Genomic DNA, 22520 nt, shown 5'->3' on the forward strand with positions numbered 1-22520 from the left:
TCTATCTATGTATGAATAAGAGCTTTCATATGATGGGCTCACTATAGAAACCATTAGTGTAATTATTGCCAGATCTTGTTCAAGCAAAAATCAAATCAAATAAATACTCAAGGTTGTAAGGCGAGATTTATAATTGTACTGTACAAAATATAAAATATAAAATTATAGTGTGATTCCAACAGTTTTTTCCTTTCGTTTTTCTTTTTCCGTTAAATTATTATAAGTACACGAAATAAATCGCACCCTAATTATAATAGTGTCTTGATACTATTTGAAGTTAAACGACACCTATAGTGTGGTTTGACTCAGTCTAACTAAGTTATGGTGCATGTAAGGACCAGGGCCCATTTTAAAGATACATATATAGAGCTTATTTAATTTCAGCAGATGTTACAGTGAGGCTTACACTCTTTCAAAAAAAGTTAGACGAGTAACACCATCGGGTTTTCCATATTCTTATAAATAGCAAGAATCGAAAAAGATATCCACAAAAGGCTAAATCATAGTCTTTATGTAAAAAAAGGAAGAAGTTAATGATATATAGGTGTCTTGAAGTTGATCATATTTGGGTACATTATAGTACATTATAGTACATTATAGTACATTATAGTACATAAGAATATACTTATTTATTTATTTGTATTTATTCATTACCCACCTTGCCTTGGACTCATTATTAAGGATCTTGGATCCAAATAGTCGTACAACCGGAAAAACAATTAATAAATAGCTTATGAAATATGAGTTTTCGCTGATATGAGATTGTGCACAAATACCTTTCTATATCAACAATTAACTCTCACAAAAAAAATTAAATCTGTTGGATAGTTCTATTAATAGATGAAAATTACTAGATACAAAAAAAAAGTACACAAGAATAAAGTGGGTAGTATAATTTAATTAATTAGAGCAAAATATAGTGTATACATAGTGTGTATATTTGGAGTCGTTGTTCTGATGATGGGAATATTATAGAGTTACAACAGTAATAATGATTGACTACGGAAAATAGAGATATAAAGAGAGCAAAAGAGAGTTTTGAAAGACTTAAAGCGTGTAGGTGTAAGCGAAGAAGCAATAATAATACACATGCAGAACTATAATGATGTAAAGCTGCAAAATAACGAGAGGTGATAAGGAAAGGGGTATAGGATATAACCTACAGTTGTTGTTTTTTGTTGTTTGTGTTTTTGGCACTGTTTTATGAGAACACTTCTGACGCTTGGTTGATTATAAACTCAATTGTCGCATTTTTGTAATTCATGTCAAGTAAATCCCTAGACGCATCTCTGTCTTGCATCAGAGTCGGTCCAAACACCATCGCCAGATTCTTTGTAGTCATCAGGTTCTCAGAGTTTCGCTCTTGGACACTGTAAAATCAAAATCATATTTATATATACATATACATATATATGAGCCATAGTCTTTAAACATGATAATAACCAAAAAGAAAAAGAAAAGGAGTTGGTTACCGATGCAAATGTCGGCACAGAATCTTGAGTGTTTCGTAGTTCGCTGCTGGAAGTTGAGAAAGTAATTCAAAGAACTTGTCTATTTTTGCAAGACCAAAATTCATAGCTAAAGGAAATACCACATTAATTTATAGCTTTTTTTTAAAAAAGAAAAAAAATAGAACACATTATTCATCTATACTTACAAACAGCATCAATGAACTTTGGATAGAGCTCATATGTCAGCAGAGGATCAGGAAGCTCGCGGAAATAGTGTTTTAGTACACTTGTAACAGCACATATATCATTGAATTCCTCATCGTCTTCTAGGTTTACAGTTTTTCCTTGATCAAACGCCAGTTGAATCGCTCGTATTTGAGCTGCTCCTCCCGATTTTCTGTAAATCCCTTCATAGTCCATGCCTCGGGCCTCAACGGCAGTGATACATGTTTCTACAAGTATGGGTACTGGTCGCTCCTCTTGATCTACCTGCGCAATTAAGCTGTTTCCAAACATACTTACTAATAAAAAAGCAAGCGAAATGACATATACGTTATTATCGTTTGTGAGTAGCTAGCGACTGTTGTATATATGTGCCTTACCAGGTTGACGAAGATCTAGTTCAGATGCACCAAAAAGGTCGAGAGTGCTGGTTGTACTGGCATGGCATAGTTGAGGAACATGGCTCAAGCATTTTGCATGAGTAATATACCCACAGCCTTTTGTTTGTTATCATTTGTTATTGTTTTAAAATAAGCGCATTAATAAGCATAATTAAATAAGTTTCTCTAAAATTTTACACTACTTGATGAGTATCCTAATGACTTACATTGGCAACGAAGCTCAGAAAGCCCCCACATTTTCTCTCCACAAGCATCACATTTAGTAGGTCTCAGGAACGAGGTCGGCTGAAATGCGTGTCCATCTTGCTGTAAGCTTTGAAGAAGCGGATGCTGGGTTGTTGGCAGTTGTGAGGTTTGAATCTTTGCTCCTGTTCGTCCATCATTACGATTAGAAACGTACTGATTTCCATTCGGATTAGAGACGGTATTCACTCCACTGCGTGCTTCACCATAGATGGTTACTGCAGGATCTGTCTTATTGTTCTTTCCGCCGCGTTTTCCAAAAATTGTTCCACCGTTCTTCTTCTTTATCTTGAACATCTTTGGTGCCTGCGTTCCATTGAAACTATCGCGAGCAGCTACTTTACGTTCAACAGTAGTATCTGAATATTTGCGCTGCATAGGAACAGGAGAATGTAACTCTGTAGACCGACTTGGTGAAGGTGAATGAAGAAACGAAGTGCCAGCCATTATGGCTGCTGCCTCTCTCTCTCTTTCTGTCATCCTTCTGGACAAATCGTTGTTCATCGTACTCAGCTCAGCGTTTTTGGTATTGAGCATTACCATTTCGTGTATAACGTCGTCGCGGGCTTTGCTTAATGTTCGTGTCTCGTTCTTCAATGCATCTCTTTCATGGTTTAAAGATCTAATCTCTGCAAGAAGTGCTTTTTGCTGTTCATTCAAATACATAGTTGCCTTTTCGGATGCCCTACAATAACCAAACAGAAAAAAAAAGAAATAGTCTTAAGTGTTAATCTATTGTTTACGGGGGGATATTACATCCAAAACTCTTACATAGGCGTAGGGGCTTGTGCTTTTAGCAGTAGCTCCTCAATATCGTTTGAGAGTGTGGTGCGACATTCCTTGAGTTCATTACAGCTCTTATCTAGTTCAATGCGAACACGCACAATTCGTTCGATATCCTCTTTTACAACTCCAACAAACTGATCCCGATTTAACGATTGAGCTTGTTGAATGATCACTAATTGCTGTTGTAACTGGGATGCTGTATTCTCGTATTGCTGTCGAAGGGTTGTTTCTTTTGCGAATTCTTCCTTGGCACGGGTGAATTCTTCCAACGCAGATTTGCTAGCATCCTACAAAACAATAAAATGTGATATGCAATTTTCAATAAGCATCTAAATATTCGTATATATATACTCGCTCACTGGGTATCACGTACCTTGATTCGATTGAAATTGGTTTCCATGACCGTTAGTTTGGAGTTGGAAGATTTCAAATCTGACTGGAGCTTAAGTACATAAGCTCTGTCAGTAGATACACTTTCATCAAAATCTTCGGAACTTATTCTTGGCAGAGGAGAAGTAGGAACCTTGTCATAGGTTGAGAGATTTAAAGAGGTACGCAAGAGTTCGGAAGCTTTGTTGATGTTAACTGAACTCCTTGAGTCCAGTGTTGACTTGAATCCCAAGTCGTTGTTATCCTTTGAAAAAGAGAAACTAGCGCCGAGTGTTTTGGTCAAGTTGAGTAGGTCTGATGAATCGTCGTCAAAGAAGGACAGGTTGAGGGAAGATATTTCTGGTAAAGAAAACTCGAGAGGTGAGGCAGGCATGAGTTGGACTTCTGTAGTTGACTCGGCATTCATACGATATATGGTGTCTGGAACACTCTTGCTCTTCTCCATTGGGCTTATTTGGAGAGGGGCAGGCATAGATGAAAATCTTTGACGAGTATTTGAGATTGGTAGCAGGCTTTTTGAAGGAGGAGGATGTGTCTTGCTGCCTGAAATCACATCTGACCGAGACGGTGTGGGTGTTGGTGCTGCATTGTGTGAGGAAGGGTGGTTAGGGCCGAGAAGGTTATTGAGTCGTGTCTTGGTGATTATGTCAACAGAACTACTTCGAGAGCGAGCGGGGGTTGGGGGAGATCTTTCGGGTGTTAGAAGACTATCTTGGCGTACTCGATGGTCCTGATCGTTCCGCATGCGGGCTTCAAGAGGGACTCGCATGCGTTGCTGGGTTTGCATGCTATCGGCTACTGTCTGAGGGTCAAAAATACGGCTCGCATGTCGATTGGGTAGATTGGAGGGAGAAAGGCCTCCAAAACGTGGTTGTCGCTGTGTTGGATGAGAGCCGTGAAGAGATGACTGGTATTGGGTAAGAATCCAATGAGTTGGACTTTCAATATATTCAAATTACCTGGGTATCCTGAGATAACTGCCTGCTCTGATTCTTTTGTTTCTCCCTTTCTTCTCGACGCCGTAATTTTTCTGCTCTTCTTTTCTCATGACAAGGTGTACAATATATACCCTATCATGTTTCCGACAAAATTTTCTTTAGTTAATGGGTATAGCCGAACGTAGATAAAGAACGGTATAATGCACATTATGTACACACCTTGCTTGTTTGAGTGTATACCAAATCGTCGATCTTTTTACGACAGTTGATGCACTTGAAACAATCTGCGTGGTATGCTTCTTCGCCTGTAGGAGTAAATACCACGTGGTTAAAAGGCGGGATATTCACATGGATTGGCTATTCAGAGTCTTTTTTTTTTACCAGTCATTACGGCTTCATCGCGAATAGTTTCTTTACAGGCTGAACAGTTATAGGCACAGTTTTCGCACACAGGACGGCCGTCTGTGAGGAGGAGGAGATTGGAGTTGTAGTCGACCGAGGTTTGGCATTTTGCACATATGAAACTAGATAAAGCAAGATAGTTTCTTAGAAAAGAGAAGAAGAGGATTTCATCAATTACCAGTCCAAATGGAACAGAGAGTCTCCAAATGCAATGACCGAGCCTTCTTCGATCATGTTTGAGCATCCTGTGCAGGTAGGACCAATTGATTCTTCCATAGTTGTTTGATATTAAAGAGTGAGGTTTTTAAAGAACAAGGGTTATTGTATTAGATAAAGAGTGGACTGGGATGAACGAACGAGCTTGGTCATTCGTTTGCCTCGTATTTTCTGTGAAAGGGAAAAGAGAAGGGAAGGAATGGAGCGTAAATGCGAAAGAGTAAAGAGTGAAAATGTGGCACGGCGTGAACCAAATAGAGCTTGTGTTTAAACTAAATTTGGATTGTCCAACTCAAAGACAAAATGCGATGGTTTGTACAACAGAGGGTCATTGCTACTCAACCTAAAAAGGAAGGTGTGCGTCTGATGAAAAAAAAAAAGAAAAAAGAAGAGGGTTCAAAAGGATTCTTATTAGAAAACTAATTGCATTGATATTCACTCACTCACTCACACACACACTCTCTCTCTTTACATACATATATATATATGCTACCAGCTAATAATTAAGATAAAAATAAATATTTTAATGAATAATATATTAAATATACATGCATTTAGATGTACAAATAACTTGGTTTATTTAATCATTATCACACACACACACACACATATATATATATATACTTGTAAAATCTGTTTGCTTTTGTGGCTTCTTTGTATATTTAAAGAGGTGATTTTCTGGGCTCAATGATATTAAATAGTTGAGGTAAAATACTACTACTACTACTAATAATAATAATAATAATAATAATAATAATAATAATAATAGTAGTAGTAGTAGTATTTAAACTATGTTCAATTAATTCAATCACCTGGTTATCTGGCTATCTTGTGCCTCAAACATTTTTGATCGCACTGATCTTATAAAGTATGGTGTGTTAAACCAATATTTAAGAACATGTCTTTAGGAACAAATCATATTAATGAATATTCTGGACACTTTGCATTATAAATTAGCTCGAGAATCCAAACTTTACAGGCTTGCACTTTAAACCCTTCCAGTTGCACAGGTTGATCCATTGCTATTTTGTTTTTTCGTTCATAGTCAATTTATTATCCCGCTAATTAAATCAAGCGGAGACAATATTATATAATATTGTATATATATCATCTTTTGCAGTGAAAGAGAAAAATGGTAAGAAAGTAGCCAATAAATATTAGATGTATTGCTTATAATTTTAATAAGATTCTTTAAATTAATTAATATTAATATTAATATTAATATTAATATCAATATTGGATCAAATATATATATATATATATAATATACATTACTGATAATATAGTCTTTATTAACTTTGTACCCAATTCAATTCATGTAGTGCAAACAGTAATGTCGATGGAAATTATATCTTTATTTGATTCAATCTTAAATCTTAAAAAGAATTGTATCAATATTATGGATCCCAGAATATTTAAAGTACAATTTAAATATATATGTATTTTGATCTAATGGAAAAGATCAAATATTTGACCAGCTTTATTTGATTGCTTAATATATACACATACCTATACAGATACTCTTGAATTTATTCAAATAATACTTAAACTTATTTAATTAACACCTTGCTATAAACATAAATTTTTAAAGTCAAAAGTGTACGATTTTTCATATCGACAAACAAACATCAAATTAATGTACTATCGGATTCTTACTTTCGCTAAGAATATCTTGTTTAACAAATTTTGCAAGAAACGAATAGAGCGAAATAAAGGTGTCTAAATTTAACTCGGCAACAATCTTCAATTTTTGACCCAAAACTTTGATCTCGTCTTCAAGCCCTGTCATCCCCGTGAGAATCATCCCGTTCTCTATCTCTTCTTTTTCCGGACGACCATAACGAGCGTAATTCTTGAGATATTTACAAATCCGTCTGTACATTAACATATATATCGGTGACCCTGGCCGTAAATTGTGGCTCAACCATTCTCCCCAAAACGATGTCAGGGATGGAAGCTGTGATAGATCGAGATTAGGCGTACTCTTGGTCGCGTCATCTAATCCATTATCCAGATGGGTTTGTATTGCTGTATTACAGGCATGAAGAGCTAAGCTGTGACATGATACAATCGTCCCGTCTTTGATACCTTGTGCAGCCTGCTCATATGCATTTTCTGCGTCAGGGGACGTTAGGATAAAAGCACCCTGAAGAAGATAATTGAACAGACGTTTAAGTTTGACAATATCTTTCATATTCTCATAACTTCCTGCAAGATAACGGTAGGGTATCAACAAGATCGAAGTTACAATGATATTCTGGAATTCATAGCGAAACAGATGTGTCAGCCGTTTTTTGTCAAACCGAAGTGTCACCGGAAATGGAGCAGGTGGAAACCCTAGAGCCATGGATGTCTCGGTATCATCTGTTACCAGGTGAATTAAACCTAGATAGCTCTGTCGGTGAATAAGAAAAAAAACGTAGGTGTGGTTAGGATAACTTACCTTCATAGTATACATCCAGAAATTCGGCGTCTAGACCCTGTCTCTCCCAAGTCATCTTGAACCATCGATAAATCGATTCTATATCAAGCTCGTTTTCACTACTATCTTTCATAAAACAGCGCCATTCAAATTCTGGGCAGGTATTAATTAAATATGCTCGGTACTGACGAAGGGCTTTGTTGGCGCATTCCTAAAAAAAATAAATCCATTGGAAAGCAAACAGTAATCAGAATTTAGGATCAAGATCTCAAGAAGTCTACCATAGCTTACAAGTTTCACCGCCTCTAGAATAGAAAAACACTGACGAAAAGCCTTTGCAACATGACCTTCAAAAAAGAACTGGTTCATAAATTGTATTCTATAAACTTGACTCGAAGGACAAAGAGGCTCGAAAATATTATTGAGAAACTCGAGCTGGTTCCCAAAATCGCCCTTATTGTGACGAATTTGTTGGATAATTAACATTGAATCCAATGTCTCAACTATATCCTCCTCCCTGATGTGTTTAGGCCAGTTCCACGGAAAGATAGGACTAGCAGAAGAGCAAGCAAAAGGCTTGGAAAGGGGAATAATGACTTGAACAAGCTCGTCTAAAATCACAGCCAGGAATTCGAATTGGTCAAGTGGTACTAATCCATTTTTCAAGCTCTCAGATGCTGGATTAAGTACTGATTGTAATGCTCGGTCAACTCGCGCCCAGTAACGGTCCGACTTGCGTCTTTTTTCTCGTCCTGGAGAGCCATCAAGATTGGGGCGAAAAGACAGGGTGGGGTCGAACACCATATCATGCCTTAATTGGAGATTGGCGAATATATCAGTGATTGTCAACTCTTCTAGGGTGTCAGAATTTATCGGTGGCACCCATGCACTCTGAAGTAGGTTCTCTTCCGATAATAATTGATTGGTCTTGGGTTGAATACCCTCGGAAACTGATGCAACTTTTCGAGTACACGGAATATCGCTTGATTCTTTAAGTAGTTGCTCACTTTCGGTCTCGTCTTGTGTGTCGCATCTACGTACTTCGCGCTCAGTAAAAAGTCTAGGAATAGGAGATTTAGGAGATTTGGGGGGATCTGTATGGATTAATGAAGGCTGTGGATCATTTGTAGGTACAATATGATTAGAATTCGGATAAAGATGAGCATGGCGTCTACGTCGGTTAATCCATCGTCGTCTGATAAATGTTCCTCGGACACCAATGAAGCGATAAGAAGTAAGTATTCGTTTACGAAAGAAGAGACATGGGCGGTTTGGGATGATTCGATTATGCCTTTGCAAATGTCGAATGTCAGACAATTTGTAGCAAGTAGGATTTCTACTACATGAAAGACGGAAACATGGACGGAGAGTTGCGTGCCTTCGGTTGTTAAATGTGCGGAGGCTGATTGTGGCTGAGGGATTTGATCCCGTAGTAGGGTGTGTTTGGTGGTCAAGGTGGCTCATTGGGTCGTGGCTGATATTTTCATAACTAGTCAGTTCTCTCAATAGATCAGAGGAGTCTGTGATGTTCTCGGTTGAGAGCTGAAGAGAGTTGCTTTTTTGCATTGCCAGATTGTCACGCAAAAGTTAACTGAGGGAAGACCGACAAACAAAAAAAGCCGTAAAGAGGGAACCTTTTGAATAGATTTAAAAAGCGGAGTGGATTGAAAATAACTCTGAATGAAGTTGTTAGATTTATCTCTTGGTGTAATTATGACGGCTGCTTCTAACTCACTTTACGCTTTGAGGTGTAGTATTAATCGAAAGTAGAAAGAGATAACTATAATGGAGATTACAAGGGCTACCACTTTTAACGATCATATTCCATAAAAAATTTGTTTATTTAATTGGGAGGTTGATTAATATTCCAACCCTTTACAAACAAATCGTGTCTTTTTCATTATTATTATCTGATTTTACAAGATGTCTGTAAGCGAGAGAAAGTTTGTGTCTGTAAGTATATGTGTGTGGTGATAGAGGAGAAAATTTCCTTTATTTACTCAGTGATGTGATTGTAAATGAAAAGGCATCTTGAGGACTGTTACTGATAATTGAACTATACTTTTCTACTTTTATAAAAACAGTTTTAAGCACTATAATTTAATTCAATTGTTAACTAAGAAAAGAAAACAGATGGGACTATAAAAGCTATCATTTTTAAACAGAAACTATCCTACTGTCCAGACGGTAGCAAGATCAGGTTCATCCAGTAAAGCGTGACTAAGTATTAATATAGCAACTAGGATATTTATTCCTTTTACGTTTCCTTTTTCTATTAAAGAGATATACAGAAAACAGCCGAAAAAATCAAATGGAGTACTAAATCAAAGGCTGGATAGCATCTGTAAAAATACAGAGAAAGCTAGACAAGTAGGCTCAATACAGTTGAAGAAAATAAGCTGGGCCACCCCAAAAAAAATATGACATTTAAGATTCTTTTTTCGTTTTTATTGATAGCTTTCGACTCAAATCAGATAAACTATGGATATTTTACGCCTAAAAGAAAGTCTATATTATAGTAAGAAGGAAACGAGAAAAAAGAAACAGAAATAAAGGACTAGACAGCTTATTCCGAAGTGTAGTATTATTGCTGCTCTCTTGATTGTTTTTACGCCAGAAAGAAAAATGTATTGATCCATAACCCAGGTTCAGTGTACCAGCCAAAAGTTATAAATAATGTAGGCCATAATAAGAGCTTGGGCGTGTCTAGGGATTTATAAGTTAGCTTATTATAAAGAAAGGGAGTGCTCAGATACTCAAACAAATATTTAAGAATATACATACAGCTTGTATCAATCCTTGTTATGACCTCTTTTTAATGGCTGCTTGGATTCCCATAGTATTGATGTAGATACTAACGCCGGCCGGGTGAATTTGGAGTTTAAAACAAATTGTTGCACGGAGATAAACTCTTGTAGTATATTACAGTTGTTGCATTTGAGTATACTGTAGTAACTTTACATCTGAACAGTTTTACTGGGGCAGGTTCATGATATAATTGCTGCAAGTAGACTTGGATTTAATATACTTTACTTTTGTGCAATATTCGTCAATTTCTATTATTGCCGACTTGAATGAAGCACTTTTGGGTCTGATTTCGCCGTGTAGAATTGACGTTGTGCTAGATAGCATTCTTCTTACTGGGATGGTGTCTTTTCCCTTGATTTCATCCCCAAAAGGTAATCAATGGCACTGCTTATGAATTCTTGAAGGTCGATCTATACTATTTTTGAACATCCTTTTCTTTTCTATCTGAGTGACTCTAAAGATCAACCTAGAGTCCGTTTTTTTGCCAATTAACTTTTTCTATATGAAACAAAATTACTGCCAATCTCCCTTTTTCTCTTCCTGGTACTTTAAAGACACTAAATAATATGTGCTGCGGGTAGATGCCGTAAATAATTGGAGGATATAAAACTCTTGGCTTGTAACTTTCTCCAAGTCAACAGCCTGTCAGATTCTAACATTAATTTTATTTAGTAAATCCCACTTGAAGGATTCTAAATTATTTTATATTTGGCCCAATCCTTTCCACTAAACATAATATATAAACCTTTCTTTTTAGATGGCTCTATTATCCTTCTTGCAAATTGAGACAGGCAAGGCATTTTTTGAGTTTTTCTTTTAATAGAGACGTCGAGGAAAGATCATATTCTCAGAAAATAATAGTGTATTTCAAATCAGCAACAAGTCTAAATAGCTTCCTCCCACCGTTTCTAATTTCAAAAAATAAAAATAAAAGTTTGAGCGCTTTAAAATCTATAGCTCTGCAGAAGACCCTCTTTTAGTCTTTAATGTCAGTACTTACAAAGTCAATAATGATAATATAGCTGTTAAACATGGTAAGCTTAGTGTTTATTGATCTTGATACAATTATTCCATCTTGGCTAACAATCGTACAAAAAACAAAATTGTCTCATAAAACATCTTGTTTATTTCAATTTGCAATTTTATTTTGTCTAAAAAAAAGTATAGACTCGCCTGAACTTCTCCCGTAATGTATCTACATATTAAATATAATTCGTTTCAATTTCAAGCAAAAACACTGTAATTACCTATAAGCTAGGTCAGGCGAGCTTTTTTTTTCCGATTAGATTGACTATTTAGCTTTGTGATTTGTGCTGAAGAAAAACAAATACTACAGGGTCTGCAGCATTATGATATATCTTCCTCAATTGACACCTACCCTCTCCTATCTATTCCCTTCTGATTGTGATTGTGTCCATCACAAATCACACCATTTGGAATTCATATTGGGGAAATGTCTTTCGACAATATTTAGTTCCTGGCATAGTTACAGCCAACACAGAAATTGTTATACAAAAAGCACACACCTTTACAATTAGTTAATAAAATCTTATCTTTCCTTGTGGGTATTGCTATTTGTCAGTAGCCTAGGTGATATTTCCAAAGATGACTTTATTGCCCTTTCACGAAAATAAATTATTACTACAGCAGCAAAATTAAAGCGACAATAAACTGTTCATACACTAAATGGGAAAAGAAAAAGGACACAACAATGAATTTTTAGAATGTGTAGGCTAATTGATATCCCCAATTGATACAACCGGTATTAATTACAATTATTTTGTACTTGATAATACATACATTTATCATTATAACTTTGTTTGAGGTTGGTTTGAAAAACAAGGATATCAATTTTTTTTACCAACATATTATCCATGCTTCTTTGTAATATAATTGAGGAGGCCTGGCCCAAGTTAAAAAAAAAGGCTTTTGTAAACAATCATCCTCCCTCAGCCAGACAGAATACAAGGATTAACGAAAACATATACGTATAAAGTGATAAAGACAAACCCTTTTAAATTACTGCCTTAAATATCCTATTTTTTTTCTGATATACCAATAAAATAAAATAAAGCATTCGTTTTATGTTAGCTAATTCAACCTGAAAGATATTAAATTTTATACTTGACAATTCAATGTTAAACTATGGCCCTTTACAAAATCCCATTATCAACAAAAGAAATTTCAAAATTTCCAAAAATTGGTAAAGAAGTCTGTAGTGACTGATAAAAGAAACCCAGCTGGATGGACTGTTAACAGCTAAACATTTTGGATTTTGCCTCGGGATTCAGATTTTCGACTATTGTTTGGATGAAGAGCGAGGTATTAAGAAATGCACTCAACGGCGTGTTTGCAGTGTACAAACCTGTGGGCCTGAGTTCTCGCACTGCAGTCAGTAAAGTTCAGCATATCTTGACACGGGCTCTTGTCAAAGAGAGTAGTCTGTGTCTGTCATCTCTTGACCAAACAGAAATACCAATAGTCAGACGAAAGGATCGGCTCAAAGTTGGTCATGGAGGCACATTGGTAAGAAGTTATGTACTTTACAAGCCAAACTAAAATAAAAATCCAGGATCCAATTGCAGAAGGTGTGCTGGGTAAGTAATTTAATAAAGCTAATGTTTTTTGCTTATATATATATAAGCAGTATTAGGTGTAGGTTCTGGATGTAAACATCTTCACACCTTTCTTAAGGGTAACAAGGTAAGCATTACAACCATTCTAATTTAAGATCCTTCAATTAATTATTGTTATTTTTTTCTTAAATAAGGAATATGAAGTAGAGGTGGCTTTTGGTCAGGCTACTGACACGTATGACTCGGAGGGAAAAGTGACCAAGTTTGGATCTATTGATAATCTATCGGCGCACAAAGTTGAAGATGCCTTGGAAGCGTTCAAGGGCAATGTCTGGCAAGTGCCACCCATGTAAGCATCTCAAGACACAGTCACTGTTTACTAATTACTTCAGTTACTCTGCTCTTAATATGGATGGCCGACGACTGTATGATTACGCTCGCAAGGGAGTAAGTCTCCCACGACCTATTAAGGCTCGTGAAGTTGAGATTAGATCGATTGAGCTGACGGGGTTTGATGATGGAAAGTGCATGTTAAGAGTTGGGTGTGGAGGAGGAACGTATATGCGGAGTTTGGTAAACGACCTGGGGATTGCATTGGGCTGCTATGCACATATGACTGGCCTTAAAAGAACAAGACAAGGCCAGTGGACGTGGGAGGATGCCCTATCAATAGAAGAAGGAGTGCTTGATTTGGACGCCGTACGATCCATTTTACGCAGTCCAACACACACCTAAACTGGAAATTCGTTTTCTTTGTTAGTATTCTTCATCATAAACACCAATTACCATGACACTCCAATCCACTATCGACCCATCCCATCAAACAAGACCTAGTCTAGACAACATCCCTACAGAGATAGTCATACAAATTCTCAAAAACCTCACTCATCACAAAGACATTATGAATTGTGCCCTAGCAATTCGATCCTGGAGTTATTGCTGTTATGAGATTATATGGTTTAAACCAAACATGATTCGCCCTACAGTATGGGCAAATCTCTGTAGCACTCTCAGTCAATCCACTCCCACATACTATCCCTATCACTCCTTCATTAGACGTATCAATCTTTCTGCCCTTGCTGACTGTGTAAAGGATAACCACCTTTCCTGTCTCTCTGTATGCGATCGCCTCGAACGAATCACCCTCACAGGATGCCACAAACTCACAGACGCTGGACTTTGTGGCTTCCTTAGCAAGTCTTCAAGTGCCTACTTAGTATCAATGGATCTAAGTGAAATTACAAACATCACAGACACCACCATATTAAAAATAGCAGAATGTTGTCCAAGGTTACAGGGTCTCAATTTGAGCATGTTTAAAGACGGACAAGAACAGTTTCATGGCGTGACTGATGAGAGTATTATCAAACTAGCCGAGGGTTGTAGAGGATTACGACGGGTAAAAGAAAACACATTTTATGCGTTGATGTTTAAATGCACATGTTTATACATATATTAATGGGTATCATTGACCACTGCATGTATATTAACACCCATGGCTTTTACTTAGGTCATCTTAAACAACTGCTCTTTACTTACCGATGCGTCTATTACTCTGTTAGCAAAGAACTGTCGCTCTTTGTTAGAAATTGACTTGATCAATTGTGCTATCACTGAAGACTCGCTTCAAGCCATCTTTAAACATTGCCGAGAGTTACGAGAGTTTCGACTTAACCAGTGTGTTAATCTTGGGGATTCCGGATTTCTTGATTCCGATCTAGCTCCCAGCGTATTCAGAGAGTGCCCTTATTATGACCAACTAAGAATCATTGACCTTACTGGCGTATCGAAGATTACAGATGATAGTGTAATACGAATTGTTGAGGCAGCCCCAAAGATCAGAAATTTTGTTCTCAACAAATGCCACAACATTACTGACAAGGCTGTCTTTGCCATTTGTAACCTTGGCCGATATCTTCATGTTCTTCACCTTGGACATTGTTTAAACCTTACAAACCGTTCAATTATCCAACTAGCCCGTAGTTGCACCCGTATTCGCTACCTTGACCTTGCTTGCTGTACTCAGCTTACTGATGCAGCTGTTTTTGAACTCGCTAATCTTCAAAGACTTAAACGTATCGGTCTTGTCAAGTGTTCCAAAATCACTGACGAATCGGTCAAAGCTCTTGCGAGCCATGCTCGTATAGCCAATTCTCTCGAGCGTGTTCATCTCAGCTATTGTTCTCGACTTACCATCTCATCCATTCATTGTCTACTTAATGCATGCCAGTTGCTTACTCACCTCAGCCTTACTCAAGTCCGAGATTTCCTTCGCGCAGATTTCCAACATTTTTGTCGTAAAGCACCCAGCGATTTTAGCGAGCAACAGCGCCAAGCTTTTTGCGTCTTTAGTGGCAAGGGTGTCCAAAACTTTAGGAATTATTTAAATGCTAATGAAGGCATGTTTGGCTTTCCTGTATTTGGGACTGCCCCACCATTTTCTATCAACCTAGAAAACTATGACCGTCGCACCATTCAACAGGACGAGTTTGAAGCTGATAATGACGAGTTTGTGGATAGAGAGGACTTTGAAGAAGTATAGTTTTGAAGTTTATGCTTTAGTAATTTTCAATCAGCGTAAAACACCAGGTTTGAGTAGGCTTGGTTTTATACAACAAAAGCACACCTCACAATACACCACAATAAACACATGCATATTGATAACCCAGCATATTCATTTATAAAATCTATTAAACACATTGCAGACTTTCTAATTCAGTATCATAATCTCAATTGTCGGCTAACAAAAAAAAAGGAACGCCATTTTTTCTAGTATACCCTCAATTCATATCCCCACACTTCAATTAGGCTTAACTTACCCAAAAAGAGTAGCAAACAAACAATCCCTAGTTGTTTCATAGAATGTTGTTTGTGGTACATCAGTAATACTACTGTAAAGATCTGTGCTTTTCAGAAGTTGCGGAGACTATGTAATAATTGAGATCATGTTATTGAATATTACAGTACAGTGCTATGCATTGCATACGATACTAATCTCTAATCTAATGATATATTCGTAGTTGTAAAAAATATTTCTGGAAAATATAATCTTTTGACAGCTTTGTTTAGCAAAACATCTAAATTTCTATTGTACTTTAGGTTTATTTAGTATGTTTGTTATCATTATCATTAAAAAAAAATCGGAACAATTGTACTAAATTTCCTGTAGAAGAAATCCGGGACAATGTACACTATAACATACTTCGTTTTCATTTAAATCAAGTATATATATATATATATAACAGAATCTAGATACGCAAATACTTGAAAAGTTTCACACCAGTCCATAATGTTTATTCATAGAATATTAATCCCTGCTTGTGTACTAATGCGTTAATGCGAATAGACAGTTTGGGCGCCCACAAAACTCAGGGTTGATTCGATTTATTGAACAAGTCCGACACCGGGACTGGGAATAAACAACTGTTTGTTGGCTGCTTGACGAGCATCCCAATTTATCCATCCTTTCCATCCATCCGTTTGTCTTTCAGCCATGGGTGGTACGTATCATCAAACCGTCTACAGAACACATATCTAACTATTTGGATGTAGCCTACAAATACATCGAAGAGCTTTACAAAAAGAAACAGTCTGATGTATTCCGTTTCTTGCTTCGTGTGAGATGCTGGGAATTCAGGTACATTGAATCTTATTGATTCTATTTAGGCTTGAATACCACATTCCATTGCTTTAATCAGCAAAGGAATTGGTTTAAATTCATCCGATGAACTATTGTACTTGAACAAGCACTCATACGAAATGGGAAACCTCGCCATTTCCCTCGACATATAGACAGATGAACGTTATCCACAGAGCATCCCGTCCTTCCCGTCCCGATAAGGCCCGCCGTCTTGGTTACAAGGCCAAGCAAGGCTTTGTTATCTACCGCATCCGTGTCCGCCGTGGTGGTCGTAAGAGACCCGTCCACAAGGGTGCAACCTTCGGCAAGCCCGTCAATGAGGGTGTTAACCAGCTTAAGTATCAGCGTTCCCTTCGTTCCACTGCTGAAGAGCGTGTTGGTCGCAAGTGCGCCAATCTCCGTGTCTTGAACTCTTACTGGATCAACCAGGATGCCACCTATAAGTATTTTGAGGTCATCCTTGTCGACCCCTCCCACAAGGCTATCCGTCGTGATCCCCGTATCAACTGGATTGTCAACGCCGTACACAAGCGTCGTGAGGCCCGTGGTCTCACCGCTATCGGAAAGAAGAGTCGTGGTAAGGGTAAGGGTCATCGCTTCACCAAGACCAAGGGCTCCGGTCGCACTGCTAACTGGAAGAGACGCAACACTCTCTCTCTCACCCGTTACCGTTAAAGGCAAACCCTATGAGTTACTTCTACATAATAAAATTACCCATGTCTGCAACTGCATATTACAGCATCCTTGTTACTATATTTTTCATAATGATCTGCTCCTAAATAAAACATTTATCATACACGAAACTAAGCTCATCGATAAAGATAATATCGAACATAATAAACTTGAAAAATAGCACATTATCAATGAAGGCTCAGTTTAATTTGGATATACTAAAGTGTAAATATGTGTGTTGTTGACAGACTATGTATGGTTTGGAATCTGCCAAAAATATAGACCTACTTGAAACAAAAGTACCAATTTTTTTAGTGCTTTCGTTGGATAATAGAATATCAAATGCGCTAAAGCAAGTCACGGAAGCTTGTTGTAACTCATCAGTCTGACCAACATGAATCAACCCTCTTCATTTGTCATGTCCGCCTTTAGTTTCATCAATGCAAAGCAACCCTCTAGAAAGAATAGTAAACCTAGCTCAAGTTTCATGTCTACTTCAATTTTGGATGATATTTATGATGAAAATCTGAATTATTCTCATGACCAGCCTAGTACTCCGCAAGATACGCATAAATCAAGACAATCCGTATTATCATTACCTGACTACTTAAATCATTCTTCTGGTGCATCTCATGCATCATTATCAGAAATATCTCTTTCAGGTAAGGTGCTGTGTACTGATGATTATCTTAAAGTAACTTGTCTTGTTACTAGCAACAAGCCCGTCAGTACCAAAACATATCAACCCTGAACCCAAAAAGTCGGTCTTCTCTTTTATTGGTGGCGCATGTAAGGTGTTCTTTTATCGATTTCTTCCAATCATGCTAATATGCCAAGTATATAATGAAATAAAGCCAATCCCAAGTCAATTTCACCCAGAGCTGTCGAAACTACTAAGCCAAAAAAACAGAATAATACTATCAGTCCTGGTAAAAGATTATATATTAATAGATAGAATATACGACTGACACACCGACACTAAAGTGCACTACACAGCCTTCGTTGTACACCCAAGTCCTTCCAATGTTGTATTTCCAAACGGATACAAACAATCTCTTCCGTCATTAAACAGCATAAATAGCGACTCCAGAAAGTTGTCCGAGCAAGCTGCATGGAAACAAATCCAAGCAGAAAAGAAGCAAGAAATGGCTTTGATTCAGCGTCTTTATGAACGATATGATCTAGTAAATAACCAGATAAAACAGGTACACATATAATAATATTTTCTTATTGAAATAAGACCGCATAATCAATATATACCCCTCATTTACCTGATAAACAGATATCGAACCATAATTTAAAAGCAGAAAAGGAGGAAGCCCTTGAGGCAGAGGATTATCTTGCAGCTGGAGAATTGCAGCTGAAACAAGAAGATCAAGTTAAGCAAACGACCGAGCTTTTTACGAATACATTACGTGGCCTGGACGATCAGATCCAACAGTCGTGGGAATCACTAGCTGCTATACTTTCGAGAGAATCTAAAGTCGCAGAAAACTTAGCAGATGTAACAAAAAAATCGAGAGTAATTTATCCATTTATTATGTAATCATAAAAATAAGAAAGCTAGAATAATTATTTTTTACATTTAGGAAGAGAGAGCGCAAAAGCTTGAGAAGGCAGACTTCAATTACAAGTCCCACCATGAGACAAAGCTACAGCAAATCAATGAGCAAAGAACAGATATTGGACAAGAAAAGAGGTAGGTTTATTTTGTTTGATACATATTTTGTTTTAAGCATTGTCGATAATTATTATAAAATTATGGGCAGCGAAATTGCCTTTGACTTGGATATGTGGGAGCAATCAAATACTGAGTTTAATGAGAAAATGTACGAGCTTGTTCATGAAGAGCAGGATGAAAAAGAAGAACTAGAAGAAAAGGAAAGCAGGATACAGGTAGGTACACTGGTGTGTTTTTTTTAAGATACAACTTATATTAATATACAGATATATATAGGTCCAGATAAATGAGCTTATGGAAGCTGTCAAAAAACTAGAAAAAGAACGTAATACGTATATAGCCAGAATAAGTGAGCTTGATTCTGTAATTGAGCAAGTGCTTTCAGAGTACACGCCTGAAAAAGATGCTCACTCCAATGAGTATCTTTCTATTGAGACGCGGAAAGAGCAAATGGAAACACGATGCGTAAGAAAGATTACATATATATATATACATATTACTCATATTCAACTTTATTTTCTCATTACTGTGATAGACTAATTTAGATCAAGAAGATACAGAGCTTCATCACCAATTGAAACGTCACACAGAAGAAATTGGGGAAGAGTGGGCATTATTAAAAGAAGAGGAGGAGAAAATACGAGTTATAGAAACCCAGGCCGATAATAGCAAGTTTGAGGCAGAGAAAATGAAACAAACATGTTTTGATGTAGTCCGAGTTTGCAATAAGTCTATAGAAAAAAAGAAGAAAGAAATTTACCAGTAAGTTATCAAATCATTGATTCGTACAAGCATTTCATAATAAATAACAGTATGAGACATAACCCTTATAGATTTTGCGAAGATTTTGCTCAGCAAAAAAGAAAAATGGAACTCGCTCAAAAGAATGCTTTTAAAGCACAGCAAAAATTGGAAGAGTTGGAAGAGGTAGTTGAGCACACCGAGTATCAGATTAAGAGCTTAAAGCGTCAAAAATCACTCGCTGTCGAAAGTGGCCAGTTTCAAAATGCTGCAATCGCGGCAGAGCGTATTAAATCTTCTCAAAACTTGCTGGAGAGTGTCTCAAAGAAGCGCGACACCCAACATGAAGAGTCTAAACATTGTCAGTCAATTTTATGCGAATATAAAGATGAGATGTCTAAACTAGAAAAAGAGTATAAAGAGTTAATCAAACTTGCAGGTAAATTTATTTATTGATTAAAGCTTTGAATATTATTAATACACGTATATTAAAAAAAACGAGAGAAATTTTTATTCTAGGAACAAGTATCATTGAGATATTGGAAAACGCAAAGTCAAGTCTACAGAAAGCCAACTCTTTGTAAGTATTCATGTATAATTTTTTTATTAAGTAATGTGTATGCGAAAGAGGTTTAGAGAGAGATATGGATAAGCAGGTACTTACTATTGGTTTTAGGCTTCTCCACTCAAATTACCCTGGGCTGCATGTGGTCATAAACCATGAAATTGAAAAAATCGCGAAACACATACAATCAGCCTATGTTTATTTGCAAAACTCATCAGATAGTTCCGAAACCCCATTAAGCCCATCATTGATATCTTATTAGAAACAATGTATAAGAATAAGATAAGACTTGATACCGAAATAAATCATCTACTGTATTGGCTTACTGTATTTTAACAAAATATAAATTATAAAGCAGTTTATTTTTATTGAAGGGTGTATATAGACTACCGAATTTTTAGCAGTATACACAACTAATAAGAACCATTTCGAGAGAAATAAAATCAATAGACAAAAATCCACTAGAAAAAAATAAATATACCAAACATAACTGGCCAAAGCAAGGAAGCGATGTAGATTAAGACAAGTTAAGCAGCAGAAATACCCTCTGTATTGGCCTGATTAATGTGTGTAATTTTATAGTGAGAAATTTTACTTTATTTATGACAATATTATTGATATAAAAGAATTGATAGGAAAATGATGGAAGTTCAAAGAGCAAAACAAATTTCTTTGTATTTAATAAGCTAATTTGAAACTTATCCCTGTGTATGCTTATTATTGGACATTATATTTTCTAGAAAGTAGGCAAAATCATAATGTTTAAATACTGAATCAGCTATGAATCTACATTTTACTTGATAAAAATCTAACAAAATAGATAGTGGCCAATTAAACCAAGCTCATATTTTATTAATTCTTTTTACTCTTTAAAAAGCGTATATTACTTACTATGCTATAGTGACTTGAGATTTTATTAAAAATGAATAAGTAAAGAGAAAAATTGGAAACCTTTTAACAGAAAATAAGGTTGTGACAAAGAAACTATTATTGGCTGACATTGCTCTGCGTAGTACAGAGTATTGATACAAAACCACGGTTAAATGTATGTATATTTTATAGAGTAGGTTTGTGTTTTCATTTAATTATATAAATAAGTAAACAGTCTGCTAATCATTTTGCACTCAAAATAATTGTCTAGATTTTGTTTTTTAAAAAAAATACGAGCTTACTTTTCAATATCAGTTTCAGGGTACCAAAATAGACTGAGGGAATCCTAGACTTGATAAGCTGATTATGATTCTACAAAAGCCTCTATATTTTGTCAGACGGTCCGATTGTTTTTGAATAGCTTACATAGTTGATTTTGTGTATAGGTAAATTCGTTTGAACTTCTTGAGATATCTTAAGATATCGTCGTTGTCGTTGAAATACACACCCGGGGAGACCCAAATATGTTTTAGTTCGATTTTATACTGAAAGACCGGAAGTATATATCCATTTACTAGCTTGGGGATTCCAGTTGGATAAACCATTTTGTAAATAGGTTGGCTCTCAAGTATACAAAGTTCTGTGACTACTAGTATACTGAGTACTTTATTTTTTAATTACTTGCATATTCTCATGGTTTACGACAGACAAAATTTATGTACATCTAAAATCTAAGTTTGATTATAGTCCCGTACCACCTGGTACAATATACCTAAATAAGTAACACCTATAAAAAAATAACAATACGATCAGTGTAGCGATATCAAAGCTAGTTTCCAAGCCATCGGATCACTGTAAAGATTAATTCGCATGCCTCTGCAGAACTAATGTGCTTTAGATGATCGATAATATATGGTATACATATATACTGCATTGCATATATTGGTAGAGAACTGTTAATGCATTTTATCGAAATATACAAGCTTTAGTATTCTTCAACCGTTTATATTTGAGTCATGGTACATGAGACACATGTAAGGAGGTATTAAAGATGTGATATCCTCAGTCAAGTACTAAGAAGAAGAAATAACTATACTACCTACAGCTTTATCTAAGAGTTTCTGGCATCTACCTTCCAGCTATATTACGTGTATTTATTTGCAGCTTATAAATAACATAGCCCCTAAAATTCATGGGTACCTCTAATGAAAAATAATAATTTTTGAACAAGGCTTAATATACTGTTTAACTTAAAATATTAGGATTTATAAGCAAGATAGACTGAGACAAAACTAAGTGTATAAGCACAAACGCACCCCTCAAGTGTAACTATATTAACCTGGATATATATATATATATAACGCGAAGATTCATCTTCTGAAAAAAAAAGTGATGCACACTTTAATATAACCGTAAAAATACCAGATTTCAAAAAGTATATCTGATATAGGTGTCAAATAATCGCGGGACTTTATTTAAATTATACAGTTTAACGT

At 36.3% G+C, this 22520-nt stretch overlaps 6 protein-coding genes across 6 annotated transcripts; 4 read left to right on the plus strand and 2 right to left on the minus strand.

Annotated features, from left to right (window-relative positions):
• Positions 1-879: 879 nt before the first annotated feature.
• On the minus strand, positions 880-5109 carry PHYBLDRAFT_77445 (hypothetical protein; the record flags this gene model as incomplete). Its single annotated transcript, XM_018443256.1, has 11 exons — positions 880-1370; positions 1473-1578; positions 1658-1972; positions 2054-2170; positions 2281-3002; positions 3089-3390; positions 3477-4400; positions 4453-4563; positions 4651-4736; positions 4813-4955; positions 5012-5109. 11 exons carry the CDS (start codon positions 5107-5109, stop codon positions 1202-1204), a joined length of 3093 nt encoding a protein of 1030 aa, XP_018285403.1. The 3' UTR covers positions 880-1201.
• A 1498-nt stretch (positions 5110-6607) lies between these two features.
• PHYBLDRAFT_151616 (hypothetical protein) lies at positions 6608-9037 on the minus strand (the record flags this gene model as incomplete). Its single annotated transcript, XM_018432710.1, has 4 exons — positions 6608-6618; positions 6706-7413; positions 7493-7682; positions 7763-9037. The coding sequence occupies 4 exons, from the start codon at positions 9035-9037 to the stop codon at positions 6608-6610; spliced, it is 2184 nt and encodes a 727-aa protein (XP_018285404.1).
• A 3552-nt stretch (positions 9038-12589) lies between these two features.
• PHYBLDRAFT_118483 (hypothetical protein) lies at positions 12590-13590 on the plus strand (the record flags this gene model as incomplete). Its single annotated transcript, XM_018428635.1, has 5 exons — positions 12590-12805; positions 12852-12876; positions 12924-12982; positions 13050-13204; positions 13248-13590. The coding sequence occupies 5 exons, from the start codon at positions 12590-12592 to the stop codon at positions 13588-13590; spliced, it is 798 nt and encodes a 265-aa protein (XP_018285405.1).
• Positions 13591-13684: 94 nt separating this feature from the next.
• PHYBLDRAFT_97692 (hypothetical protein) lies at positions 13685-15262 on the plus strand (the record flags this gene model as incomplete). Its single annotated transcript, XM_018444029.1, has 2 exons — positions 13685-14254; positions 14366-15262. Coding segments are annotated over 2 exons (1467 nt in total), but the record flags the coding sequence as incomplete, so codon positions are not given.
• Positions 15263-16343: 1081 nt separating this feature from the next.
• PHYBLDRAFT_136999 (hypothetical protein) lies at positions 16344-17295 on the plus strand. Its single transcript, XM_018429824.1, has 3 exons — positions 16344-16355; positions 16408-16492; positions 16648-17295. The coding sequence occupies exons 1-3, from the start codon at positions 16349-16351 to the stop codon at positions 17168-17170; spliced, it is 615 nt and encodes a 204-aa protein (XP_018285407.1). The 5' UTR covers positions 16344-16348; the 3' UTR covers positions 17171-17295.
• A 2394-nt stretch (positions 17296-19689) lies between these two features.
• Positions 19690-20488, plus strand: PHYBLDRAFT_160460 (hypothetical protein). Its single transcript, XM_018434183.1, has 3 exons — positions 19690-20028; positions 20109-20169; positions 20266-20488. The coding sequence occupies exons 1-3, from the start codon at positions 19716-19718 to the stop codon at positions 20414-20416; spliced, it is 525 nt and encodes a 174-aa protein (XP_018285408.1). The 5' UTR covers positions 19690-19715; the 3' UTR covers positions 20417-20488.
• The last annotated feature ends 2032 nt before the right edge of the window (positions 20489-22520 follow it).

Source organism: Phycomyces blakesleeanus (genome assembly GCF_001638985.1).
Source record: "Phycomyces blakesleeanus NRRL 1555(-) unplaced genomic scaffold PHYBLscaffold_30, whole genome shotgun sequence".
In the NCBI taxonomy this organism is placed as follows: Eukaryota; Fungi; Mucoromycota; class Mucoromycetes; order Mucorales; family Phycomycetaceae; genus Phycomyces; species Phycomyces blakesleeanus.